Here is a 13,918-nt window from a genome sequence, read left to right as displayed (position 1 = left end):
TTTAACCCTTTCACATTGCATCAACAAAATTTGTATACACTTGATTCTGCTGAATAAACTAATGATTTGAAGATTAAAGTGAACAAAATAATTATTAATAAAAGTTCTGTTCTAGTACATGTGCAATGTACTTTAAATTTGTTTGCCTTTTGTTTTTCCTTTTATTAGATTAGCAATAAAATGAATACTACACTTCAAGCTGATTCAGTTTTTTTAACTAGGTGTGTAGAAATCTCCAAATTTCTAGACATATAGAAATATAATAAAAATACAAAATAAAATACATGGACATATCAAGGAATATATGAATATATTTCTCAGTTAAAAAACTGATTTCATTAGTCATTTACAGATGCATTCATATACTCAGAATACCAGATGGAAGTTTCCTGAAAAGTCGGGAGTTTCTACTTTCATTAAGATCTCTTTGACCTTTATTCTGCTTACTTAAGTTTTACAGTGACTTCGGATCCTACACAAACAGTGGCAGCTGGGCAAATTCTAAAATTTCTTGAAAAGGCATCTTAGTACTTTCTAACTAAAGATTAGAAGTTAATGCAACTCTTAATAACTTGCTATATACTGTTATGTTTAATTTAACATTCCAAATAAATATGTAAATCACCTTCTATTTAAGTCAAAACTGCTTTTCCAAGTTTGAAATAAAAGTGAGTAGATAACATTAAGACTTTTCAGTGGATTTGTTTTAACCACAAAGCTGGTGGAAAAAATAATATTAAGTGGTACATGGATTTTGGTATGTCTTTGTTATTGTTGTGCAGATTTTACTCACTGAAATGAAAGAAACAGTGCCATCTCCTGACTGAACTACTAACTGACATTTTTTTCATGATATGCTGATCAGTTCAACAACAAAAATAGAAATATCACTATCAGTTTCAAGCTTAAATTCCACTCTTACCCAAGTGAATTAAATTCTCATTATTCCATCGTTCCACACTTAGATCAATAATATGCAACGTTAAGTAATGGATATGCTCTTTGGTCCTTTGAAAAATAAAAGGTTTCTTATTTAGACTAATTTAATGATTGTGGAATACCACTATTTATAGATTCAAAAGAAACCAAGCAACTGTGGGATTGTGCTGTTTTTTTATTGTTTTCCATGGAGAAATACATCATCTGTTTACAAAATAGCTCTTGAAAAATACAAGGAGTACAGATACTATAAAACAAAGCAACTCCAGTCATGAGACACCTACGTACATCATGCGAAAGCAACAGTCTGATCTCCAGGTTATGAAAACTAGAATTAAAAAGTCACTATACAGGAAAGATTCCAAGTTCCCAGCTTGGCAAAACTTGGGTGCAGATACATGAAACGTTTAATAAAATGAAGGGGGGGGGGAGATGTCCTGATGTGTAAACAAGACTAAATTTGTGCCTGGCAAGTTCGATCTAAATTCCATAGCTACATAAAATGCACAGATAGATTGTACACTTCAAATGATACCCTTCTTATTTGGGCAGCAGGGGAAAGGGAAGGAGCCAAGGAGGGTGTGGGAAAATTTAAGAGGGTGGAAGCCGGATCACTGGAGGCAGAAGAGGGCAGGCCTAAAAAAAAATTATACTAGACATCATAGACAAATGGCAGAAAATAAAGATCTTGGTTACTGCATGGCTGAGGAGATAGGTAGGGAGTAAGCTACATTCTCTTGACTTTGGAAAATTAACTTATAGGGAAAAGGGAAAGAGCAATTAGTTTTTTTTTAATATGGAAATGCACATGTAGAAGGATTGAGCACAATGCAGGGAAGGAAGTTATTAAACATGCTGATCAGAAAAAATGGGAAGGGCAGTTTAACCATCCCACTTAATTTTGCTGAAATCAAGGTTACGTGTAGTTTGTTATCTCCATCTGATAATCACTGGCATTCCACACTTTCTATTTAGTCATGAGAGATTTCCATTTTTAAACAAACTTGCTGCTAATCATTTTATAGCTCTACAGAACAAAGCAAAAACAACTGGTTTAAGGAGAGCTTCATCAGATCATTTAAGTGCCTGCTAGAAATGTGATTCTAAAAAAATTAAACATTCAGAATGTAAAGCTATTTTCAGATGTGCTATCTAAAAATAAAACTGTTAAAACCCTAAGAGTAGGTAAGATCTGCCTTAAAATATGAAATCTTTGTAATGCAGACAGGACTCCTCTGGAGTATACAAAACTCTTATACTTAATGATGAAAAAGCCATCAAAACAGGACTATGCTTCACAGGCACACTTTATTTACTGTATTTCATTTCTGGGGGAAAGTAGCATCTGTACCTAAGGGCTACAGAGCTTAAAAGAAAGACTACCAGCATTTCACTGACAACAATAGTCCATTTTTTTTTTTTTTGCATACAAACGAAACATGAATTAAATGCAAACATTTCTTTTTCCTCTCCAGAAAATATGGTAATAGGAATGGGAAGGTAATAAGGAGAAGGCTTGATTAAACTGAAGGAAAAAATTATTTGCTTTTTGATAGCTGATTTGTATGCACCATAAAATAACCCCCAAAATAAAAAATAGACGATTTCTTAATCATGCCCCATCAGATACTTTAAATGAATTTTCCCAAACTTAGAACCTCAAGATTTGACATTTTCTTATAAGGATTTGCTGCATCCTAATGGTGACTGAGCTAGATACATGCATACTTTTACCTTCGGTATACAATATATCAAGCCATTTTCTAATTTGAAGGTCACAGATTTTGAAGAATTTTTTTAATAAAAATAAAATCTATCACGCTGAAGCACTAAAATTAGTCATATTCCAATAAAAAAGTACATAAAAGTGCATTTAAGGAATTCTTTTGCCAGTTTTAGCTGAATTTCTTTTCTTCCAAACAATGCATCAACACAAACCCAATCAGTACATCAAATATGGCTAGAAATAGTATTCCCATTCCTTTTTTTAGGCAGTAATCCTTTAAAGAATTTAATGTAACTGTTGCTAACACATTAATAGTACTCCTGGCTCCACAAATACGAACCTGGACTTCCAGATCAAGTGATTATAGCCCAGCAAGGGAAGTGCACAAAATATACCTAAATCCATCTGTGTTCACATTCTCCTCTTGCACCTTCTGTTCTCCTTTCCAGTATTAGAAGACAACAGGTTAAATTGGCAGATACTGTTTATGGACCCCTGAGGTTGGTTTTACCGATTCAATCTTAGTTTTATTGAATTTTTGATAACTGGAATAGGATTTGCAGGGAGAGCAGGGATATCTGAAAGATCGGTACTGGGCATTTTCTGGATAGAGAAAAAAAGGAAGAAATATTAGATAAAATTTTGATTATACATTATTAAAAGGTTGAACATGAAAATTTCCATTTGTTCCAATTGTTTCAAATCTTAAGTTTTCTTCCAATTTTACAATTTGGGCCAATTTATTTCAGAATGATGCTAATAAACTTAACATGGATTTCTGAAAATTTACACAGATCAACAAATTCCTCTGCTTCTTCACTAACTGTTGAGTTATTCAATAACTCCCATTACAATCTGCCATTTGCCAGAAACGTAATTAATCTTCAATTATGTCAGAGGCTGTGCAATCCACTATACAGAATTCACTATGAGGGCACATAAAGCAAAGAAATCTATGTTAATCCACATATCAGGATGCAGACCACAGCTTTATATCGCAGGTGGCAGTGTCTTGCCTATCTTGGCAATTAAGTAGGGTTGCTCTTAATTCAAGTTGGTTGGCTAGACTGCAAAGTAGTATTTAAGAAGCAACACAACTACTTCTATTGTGCTCCCAAGAAAATGCAAAGATACAGTTGCCAGGAGTCAAGTTGAAGGCTTTTATTTCTACAAAATACAGAAATAGATTCATTCTAGTACCTGAGGAGCTTGTAGAGATACTGTGGTCTGAAGAGTTTCCTGCTGAGAGGCCATATCTGATTCTGTATCAAAAAGTTCCTGAAAAGAAGAAAAATATGCCAACATTTCTTAGTAGATCATTGTAATTCAATTATGAATTATTTGGATTCCTAACATTTTAATATTAAACAGAGTTTATTAAATTTATTTGAAAGAAGATAATCTGAGGTAGTTCAAATACAATTACATCATCCCCTTCTGACATCTACCTCCAGAGACCTGAAAAATGATAATATTTTTCCCCATTTGTGTCCCCCCTCGAGGTCAATTCTGTTGAAGTCACTGAGAATGAGGGGGTATTTCACCAAATCCACTTTCCTTTGGAGAATTTATAACTGTCCCAAGCATATTTCAAAGGACACTCTGGTTGCAAAGGAAGGGGTGAAGTAATTGAGGTTAAGGTGATTACCAAGCTTCTGCTATTTTTTGGTGTGTTGAAATTGTCTTTTTTGGTTGCTCTGACTAAAACTGTTGTACTGGCCATCCAAAGGTTGAAAAAGTCCTTTACAGAAAGTAAGAAAGGGACCCAAGCCCTTGCCTTTTGTAGATTCCTTTTTCAGTGCTCTAACAAGTGACAGCCAAGAGATGCATACCAGGAGAGACTTGTGTAAAGATTATGCTGTGGTCTTTTCAGCTGCAGCTAAAGAGCCTTTTATTTTCCTGGATCTTTCAAGGCTAAAATTTATTTTAATTTTAAACCATTATAATTGTTCTGAGCTGCTGTTAATGTCATTTTAGAGTGTAAGACTGTTTTTATTTTCTGCTATTGAGAAATGGTCATGATGTATTATCTATGATTGAATGTAAAACTGTGTTCCAGTGATAACACACTGCAGGAAACACCAGAAAATTCCCTGAGCCAAAGAACCTGGCATATCCCTGATTATCACTATTACTCACAATTTCTCTTTTATTATTCTTTTTAAATCATTAAGCTATCAACAAATATTAATCATTTAGAGCATACAGAAATTAAAAACAAATGGAAACTGTAGACTTCCTGATGCTGTTGAAGTCCATTTCCAAACAACACTAACTCCTATAAGTAGTGTGGTCAGGGAGGATTAATTTGATTCAAACTCTGGAGGCTGATTTTCTTAACTTTATCAAATCTCTCTTACTGAGAGGTACCATATCTCTCAATACATTTTGAAGGGTAGGAAGCAAGTGGAGGAAATAGTTTTATGACCTCATTGTTGATTCCCAAAGGTATGTGATTGGAACTGGTGAAGGTGAATCTTCAAACAAGATGGACAATTAAATTGGCCTATTGGGCTTATATATATTAGAATGTCTTCAGAGTAAATTCACAAAACATAACATATTTTTCAGAGTATAAGACGCTCTGAAGTATTAGAAGCACCTAGCATTTGGGGAGGAAAACAAGAAAAAAAAATCTGCCTCTGCCTTCCAGCAATTTGCCTCCTTGCAGCAAACAGCCTGGTCAGCTTCAGCACAGCCTGATTAGCACGAGCAGCTGATTGTCAGTTGAATCAGCCTCCTGACATTCACCTGTTTCAGGCTGCAGGGATTGCCATTTGCCTATTGCCGCCTTCGCACACCCCATTTTCAGCCTCCACATCCCGTTTTCAGCCTCTGCATGTCCCATTTTCAGTCTCTGCGTGCCCCATTTTCAGCCCATTCTGGGGAGGGGGAATCGAAACAGGTAGAAAATGGGGAGCGCAGAGGTGGCAATAGGCGATGGCGATCCCTGCAGCCTGAAACAGCTGATTGTCAGAGGGCCGATCCTACCAACAATCAGCTGCTTGTCCTAATCAGGCTGTGCTGAAGCTGCCAGGTGGGCGGGGCTTCAGCAACATTCGCTATATAAGATGCACAGACATTTCTACCCGCTTTTGGGGGTGCAAATATTGCATTTTATACTCTGAAAAATACATATATAACAGCTGGAGTGAAAATTATACATTTGTTTTAAAAATTGTATTATTCAATACACTATAGCTACTACACAGTATAAGAGAAATACCTTAGTTTCCATCTTATCATGATCACTCATATCAATGCAATCTTCATTTGTTTCGTCCTGTAATAAAGGAGAATCACAAGAAAATGGGATACTTGCCCAAAATACAAAATAGTGTCTATCCAGAATTTAATTGCAACTAAGTTCTATGTATAGAACTGTTAAGAGCACAAGGATCCATAAAACTTTGAGCATAACAAATATGAACAAAAGGAAACTAGCCATAATGAGTGTTCATCATCGTGAAATTGTACCAGCAATTTGCAGCTATCACGGTTTTGCCTGCTCAAATAATTGCATAAATAGCTAATCATCTGTATAAAATTTATTTCAGGAATATTGAGTTCTGACTCATCCCTCTAAAAAGCACTGATCTATTTTATAGGACTAGCACATAAACCAATATATGCTTCACAGCACTCAATGAGTGGTTTACAGTGTCAGCATACTGCTCACAACAATCTGGGTCCTCATTTTACCAACTTCAGAAGGGTGGAAGGCTGAATTAACCTCGAGCTGTTCAGGATCGAACTCCAAGCTGTTGGCAGTTAGCTTGCAAAACTCCATTTTGTGTTTGCATTATGCTTTTATGTAACAGAGTTTTCTTAATCATCTTGGATATTTTTGTGTTATTTTGAGAAAATTTGTGTGTGTGTGTGTGTGTGTGTGTGTGTGTGTGTGTTATAATATCAAACTATATACTATCTCTCATAATGGAAATGCAGAGATTATGAGTAGTTAATAATATTCTTTAAAATTTCTAATATACCTTTAAGAGCTTTTTGAAAGCATGTTAGGCTTGATTGTTTAAATTCTTTATAATGTAAACATGCAATAAGGTAGTAGTGTTCCATTTAATATTTCTTTAACTTTTATCATCATTCTTTCCTCTCAAGAATAGGCAATCTTTTATTGATCAAGACCTGAGAGCACCAAAATGAAGAAAATGTACTGCTGTGCCAACAAAGAAATAGAAATACCTCATCAGTCTTTATTTTTTTAGGAGATTCTTCTTTATGGGGAGATGATGTCCTCTTCACACCTGCTACAGGGCTAGTTACTTTAGTTGCAGTGTTTCCTGAAGGTCTCTGTGGTTGGTTGACAACACGGGTTGAAGAAACTACTCTAGAGATGGTAGGCTTTGGTGGTGGAGAGATGGCTGGCTGTGTGGCAGTTTGAGGAATGCTTTCACTTGAAGTACCTATCAAAATATAATTTAATGTTTACAATGTCATCCAATTTTTAGTTTATAACTTCATGGGCAAAAACCAGTAAAATTCGAATTCTTTTCTTCAAGCAAACCCTATTCTCCACCAAGGGCAGTTAATTTTAATGACTCATTTTAATTGTAATATATTAAGCAAAATATATGATTTCTTTTTTGACATAATTTATTCTGCAGGGTTTATGATCAAAAATTGTATATCTTGTGTAGAGAATTTTTAATTAACATGATAGGGGAACTACAAGCACCAAATCTATGACCTTACGCAAGAGTGGTTTTTGTTCTAGATTAAAAAATTTGGAACACACGTATCAGCACAAGACAAAAAAATGACAAAATAATAGCTATGCTAAGGCAGGTCTGCATTACAGTCCACGTATTGTGTATTCTGTATAGAAATGTAAAAGGTACAAAGCCTTTATTAAGGCTGAGAAAAGTGAGATATTTGCAAAGTATATTCTGAATATATTGAACTGAATTGGAGAAACATCAACATGAATGAGCATATGTGAACTGAGTACAAGTGAGAAAGGGATACAGCCATACATCTAGTGTTCTCTTATATGCAAGTTCTACTTAGAATTAATCATGTAAAGAAAGACTGGTTTGTACTCCCTCATCCCTATTTCAAATTTTAGCTTACACAGCTTCATTCAAAGCTTGTGCATAACTAAAGTCAGTAATATCAAGCAACAAGCAAATAATTACTGGGGAAAAATTACTAAAGAAAACTTTGTCATTTCTATTTTTCTGCTTCATCGGTTATTTCAATTATTTAAAGTTGCAAAATGACAGGTTAATTCTACACTACAATAAGTTGCTATTGAAAATGTAAACCTCACAAATGGGTTTCAATAATCTATAATATCTATAATCTATAATAATCAATAATTTGAAGATTCACGTAAGTTTCTTACCCCCTGAGCTTTCACTGGAATTTATTTGTGGCACAGTGACTTCAGAAGCTTGTATGTTGGTCACAGATGCTGCTGTTACAGCTGGAGCAGGACTGCTTCTGCTAAAATATTTTTAAAAAGAGAGCATGAATTACAGGAAGGCATTCCTACCAAGGCGTCTTTTCTCTCTCCTCTACCTAAAGCTTTTGAGGTTTACTTCCTCTCAGAAAGGCTAAGATGGGACCAGTGAAGTAGAACACATGACTGATAATTGCAGTAACTTAGGTGGGTTATTAGTTTGCATGTCTGAATTAACAGTATTGTGCTTGATTTGGTAGGCCCATGTGTCACTACAGCTTCATAAGCTGCACTGATTACCAGTGAGCTTCTGGATGCAATTCAAAGTGCAGGAAATTACCTTTAAAGCCCTTCATGGCATAGTATATGATATAGATAGGGTACAGCACAATACAACACAATACAATCTTTGTAGATCCAAGTCTGAAGGAAGAAATAAAATTACTTGCAAATTTATAGTGTTTAAAATCTAAAACATATATATTATATAAAGTTAAAAGATTCTCTGTGTAAATATTATAGTATGAATTATAGATACCAATAATGCTCTGAACATTAAGGTAAGTATTAGAGACAAATACCCCTGAGAGCTTCCAGAACTGTTCAAAGGACTTGTCTTCATAGCACTGGTAGGAGAAGGCACAGAAGTGCTGTTATCACTATCCATAGATAAGTCTAGGCTGCTGTCATTCAGCGCCGTCAACCTGACTCCTTCTGTTGAATGCTGCAACCAAGAAGACAGTGTATCACAGAAGCAATTCAGAAGTAGTAAAAAAGACATATTGTAATACAAAAATTAAGCACTATCATTTTGTGGTCCTGTTCAAGTATTAACAATTTATAGTTTGTTCAGGGACACCAGCAGGAAAAGTAAATTCTGATAAGCACCATAGTTAAGTGAAACATCTGCCTAACAAATTCCCTTTCTTTCTGGACTTTCTAGACTACATGAACATACATGCACTACAAATATATTGCTTTCAAAATAAGCATACTAAATATTGTTTTCTTACAATTATGTTATGAGGTATACAAGTGACATATAAAATCCTAAATTTCTACAAGCTTTGGTTTTTTTTGCAATTAACATCTAAACATTGCTAATGGCATATTTCTGTATTATTTGTAGTTAGCCAATCAGAAATTAGAGAAGAGCAGAGTACCAATTTTAGAAAATAAAAATAATATGATCCATTTTTTCTGTGCAGCAGTGGACCTTATTTACAGCTAGTCCTCAAATTACAACTGCAATTGGGATTGGTTTGGTAAGTGATGTGGTCGTGAAGAACAATTTCACAGGACTGCAATACTTAGTGATAGCAATCGAGGCAGTCCCATTTGCACATGTGCAGGTCATAGACCATTAAGCAGGAAGTAGAGGGAATTGCCAGTAAGGGGTGTGGCAAGAAGCACAGGAGAGGAGGGCGATTCTGGGAGGCCCAGTGTAGGCTGTGTGTGTATTGAGGGAGGATGGTGCTATGGTGTAAAACCAAAAACACAGGAGAAAGAGTGCTCTGGGGGAGTGGGGGTCATGTGAGCATAGGAAGGCTGGGGAAAGAAGACATGGGCTGCATATGCATGCAAATGCAGGGAAGTCAGGAAAAGAAGGAATGAAATGCATGGGAGCACAGGGAAGTTGGAGAGAGTATGGAGTGCATGCAAGTGCAGGGATACCAGGGAAAAGTATGAAGTGTGTATGAGCACATGAGGCTACAGAAAGAGGGCACGGGGTGCAGCAAGCAAGCACAGGGAGGCTAGAAAAGAAGATTCAGGGTGCATGCAAGCAAAAAGAGAGGCCAGGAAAAGAGGGAGCAATTGAACAAAGACGGTTGAAAAAGACACTTACCTGAACCACTTGTGATCTTCTCTGACAGCTTCCCCATTGATTTTGCTTGTGGGAAGCTGGCTGAGAAGGTTGCAAATGGTGATCGCTTAACTCTGGGACAATGCAACCAGTCATAAGTGCGAGCTGTTTGCTAAGTGCTCAAATTTTGTTGACGGGACTATGGAAATGTTGCAATGGCCAGAAGTTCAAGGACCAGTCATAAATCCCTTTCTTCAGCACCATCATAACTTTGGTCACTGAATGAACGGTCATAACTTGAGGACTACCTGTACCTTTTTTCTCTCTCTCTCTTCTCCTCCACTACCTGCCTCCTGCTTTAGTAAGAAAGGGTGCAAAACCAAGGTACTGCTTTATAGAAAACAAGATTGTGACAACTAATTTTTCATAAGTTTGATAGTTTTAATACTACATCATCTGTAACAAACATTAAACTGTTGTCTATTGCCTGATTACATATGTTTAACATTACTCCTATTAACCAATTTAAAACATCAATAATTACATCTGAACAAAAATCATCCTAAGCTAAAAGTTAAAGTTAAAGCCAGTAGGTGGGATAATATAAATGGGCTTAATTTCCTATGCATGCGTAACAATACTTTTTGGGGGGGGAAGCAGTGCATACATGAAATTAATAACAAAAAACAACAGACTACTAAAACACACACACATACAAAGAGAGAGATTTTATCAATTAATACTCAAATGTTACCTTTTTCTTTTTCTGAAGGACATGATTAGGTAGTAATTGATGAAGTTGTTTTTTCCTAACATGCATTGCAGCAATTTTCATATCCATTTCAAACATCTTGCTGTTTATTGCTTGCCTATAAACTATGTAATTAGAATAAAATGAAGACATTTTACATTTCAGAAAGCTGAAACTTCCTCTGAAAAAATTGCATTCTGCACATATACTGATTCAAGCTGGAAAAATATAATCCTCAGAAAATACAATATAATTGTTATTCCCAATAGCATTCTTATCCTACCTTCGCTGAGGTATATATTTTTATATTTATTTTTGTTTCCTGTTTTTATATTTATTGTTCAATTGTTATATGCCATCCAATGTTGCACATTGTGAGAGGATAGCTATACAAATTTGATTATTAAATTACAGATAGTAAATCCTACTATTATAACTAAAATTTGGAATTTAATCCTGTTTACCTATCCACAAAACAAAACAATCCCTTCTTTCTGTGGAATGAACCACAATATAGTAGAATCTTTTCACATAAAGGAACAAATGGTACAAACATTATTTCTTCTTTCTCTTCTGTCTCTGACCTCCAGTACCTATATGCTTCAAATAAGAGTCTCCATTTCTCTAAAACAAAGCCATTCAGAGAAATAATGCAGAGGAATGCAAGATGAGCTTATAAAAACTACCACCTCTCCTTTTTACAGCATTCATGGATTTAGATAATTCTGGACATATATGAAAGGAAACAATTTTTCAAAAAGCTACCAAATATTTCTTTTATATCTATTATTTACCCAAAGGAAGAGAGCATTGAGTTTAAATAGTAGATTAAAAAAAAATCATAGACAAAACCCTTCCCAGGGAATAGAGCCCAAATTGCGAAATCTACCAATTCAAATTCTAAATATTTTCTCCCTTTCATTCAATAAATGTATGCATGACACAAGTATATGTGTATCCTTATACGTATGTGTGTATATATACCGGTCAGGAGTCATACTCCAAAGAAATGGCAGGGCCAGCACTCAATAAAAAATTATAATTGAATTAATAACTAAAATTTGTTTTAAAATAAATGTTACATATTTAGAAAATAACTGATGTCCATTTACATAAATTAAATTCATCTTTCGCATTAATATTCTTCCTGTTCCTAGCAGAAAACAGAAAAGCGGGATAGAAATATGGCAAGATGGATAATTGCATTGGGGAAGTGAAATGAAGGGGAATAGGGAATCTAAAGCAAGATGAGAGAAAAAGGCAACTGGACAAAGAAAAAAAGAAAAGGTTGGGCTGTGTCGTTATTACATACAGAGCTAAATTCACCAGGCAAACAGCCTCATCAAGCATTATTCACTTTGCCATTTACATTAAATGCTTCATTTCAATGGTTTCCTTGAAGAGATTCTTTCATCCAAAAAGAAGAAAACAAATCAAGGTCCTGTAGCATCTCTTGAGTAACAAATGTTAGTAAAAGACATAGCACTCCTATATTGGGTGTTCAGAGTTGCTAGACTGGTATAGGATTTATTTGGGAAAGGATGGAGGGGAAGGCTGGTTGGTTATGCCGATACAGTTTATATGTTAGATAGATTGCAAGTACATAATCAATTAACATCTGTAATGTTTAAAAACCCATTGTGTCTGACTGAGAGCTTCTGATTTTGCCTGAAATCTTTTGATGTATGTGAGTTCATATATTTGAGCTCTGCGGTACAGGTGACAATCAGTGGTGTTCTATTGTTCTGTTTCTGTTTGTTTCTATTGTTCTAGTTGTCTTTTAATAGATACTCCCTGGGAATAGATCTGGCTCAACATCCTCATTGAATTATTTGTTCAGCAACCATTCAAACTTGCAATGGCACTGAACAAATAGTATGATGTCCTTGAAGTTCTGGCCAGTGTTAAGAAGCTTCCCTGCCAACATCCCACAAGCTATATGATAGCCAACAGGAAGTCAGAAGTCGCAACCACATGAGATCCTCATTTTATGACCTGTGTGATCCTTGTTAAACAATACAGGTAGTCTTCAACTTACAACAGTTCATTTAGTGGCACATTTTTTGCACTTATGACCATTGCAGCATCCCCATGGACACGACTTACCTCTGGATGCTTGACAACTAGTATTTATAATGGTTGCAGGGTCCCAGGGTCACGTGATCATCTTTAGAGACCTCCTGACAAGCAAAGTCAATGGGGAAGCCAGATTCACTTAACAACCGTGTTATTAATTTAACAATTCCAATGATTCACTTTACAACCATGACAAGTCGTAAAATGGGGGCAAACTCACTTCACAAATTTCTCACTTAGCAACATAAATTCTGGGCTCAATTGTAATTGTAAGTTGAGGACTATCTGTATTCATCAGGGATTGCCAGAACCACTATCACTATGCAGCATGATCATGTGACACTGAACTTTAGAACTGCATTGCTTAGCAACAGAAATTCCTATTCCAATTACTATTGTTAACTGAGACTTGTATTAATTTGATTGTTTATCTCATGCAACTCAGCCTCCTGAATGTCTGATTTAATTTCAATTGCACATGTCTGTGAAATGGGTCTGAACAAATGTGATTGTAGTTTAGAGCCTCTCTGAAGACGAGAAAGTTGGTGGTGTACTGGCAGCGTTGAAGTATATGCAGCAGGGCAATTTGTAGGTTTCCAACATTTATGCATATATGGCATTTATTTGTTCTTATTGCTTTATCTTCAACCTATCCCTTTTGAAGAATATCGTTGAGACAGTGGCGAAGGATCAAATACAATTGGTCAACCAAATAAATAATCTGTATTTATTTCAATTATTTTTTTCAACATATCAATATTATTCCTGTACAACTTTCTAAATTTGCCTTTCAGTGTTACTAAATTTAATTGTATTCCAAAACATTTACTCATCACAAAAGAATGAGCAAAATGATTAGTATACTAGAATAGGCTCTTTACAAAGAAAGACCATAGTGTTTGGGGACCAATTAAAAAAAAGAATATGAAAGAAGTATCATATATGGAGTAGAACATGCAGAGAATTGAAGTTTATCTAATGAAGGTAAATTGAAAAGAATCAAAAAGGAGGCACACTTTAAAGTATAAATAGTTAAACCAAAGAATAAACTGCTATTAGATATAGAAACAGCCTCCATTTAAGATAGATTTAAAAGAGACCCAGAAAAATTCATGAAAAATAGAATTACAAAGCTTTTTATCACCTCATAATCAAAGATGGCATTCTTAAATATCAGTTGCTAAGAAACAACATTGAAAC

The 13,918-nt window shown here is 35.2% G+C and overlaps 1 protein-coding gene across 1 annotated transcript in view; it reads right to left on the bottom strand.

Annotated features, from left to right (window-relative positions):
• Nucleotides 1-1,096: 1,096 nt before the first annotated feature.
• Nucleotides 1,097-13,918, bottom strand: part of PAPOLA (poly(A) polymerase alpha) — a 52,793-nt gene continuing 39,971 nt past the window's right edge. Inside the window, exons 16-22 of the mRNA XM_026679389.2 lie at nucleotides 10,646-10,767; nucleotides 8,669-8,811; nucleotides 8,031-8,131; nucleotides 6,869-7,089; nucleotides 5,892-5,948; nucleotides 3,866-3,943; nucleotides 1,097-3,268 (exon numbers count right to left, since the gene is read on the bottom strand). Of these exons, the coding sequence (XP_026535174.1) occupies nucleotides 3,173-3,268; nucleotides 3,866-3,943; nucleotides 5,892-5,948; nucleotides 6,869-7,089; nucleotides 8,031-8,131; nucleotides 8,669-8,811; nucleotides 10,646-10,767 (818 nt within the window). The 3' untranslated portion in view covers nucleotides 1,097-3,172. The remainder of the gene's footprint in view (nucleotides 3,269-3,865; nucleotides 3,944-5,891; nucleotides 5,949-6,868; nucleotides 7,090-8,030; nucleotides 8,132-8,668; nucleotides 8,812-10,645; nucleotides 10,768-13,918) is intronic.

The sequence above is a fragment of the Notechis scutatus genome, chromosome 1 (assembly GCF_049901735.1).
Source record: "Notechis scutatus isolate UNSWTSFEM ecotype Mainland chromosome 1, rNotScu1.2, whole genome shotgun sequence".
In the NCBI taxonomy this organism is placed as follows: Eukaryota; Metazoa; Chordata; class Lepidosauria; order Squamata; family Elapidae; genus Notechis; species Notechis scutatus.
The sequence above is the reverse complement of the archived record's forward strand: the minus strand, read 5'-3'. Positions and strand labels throughout refer to the sequence as shown.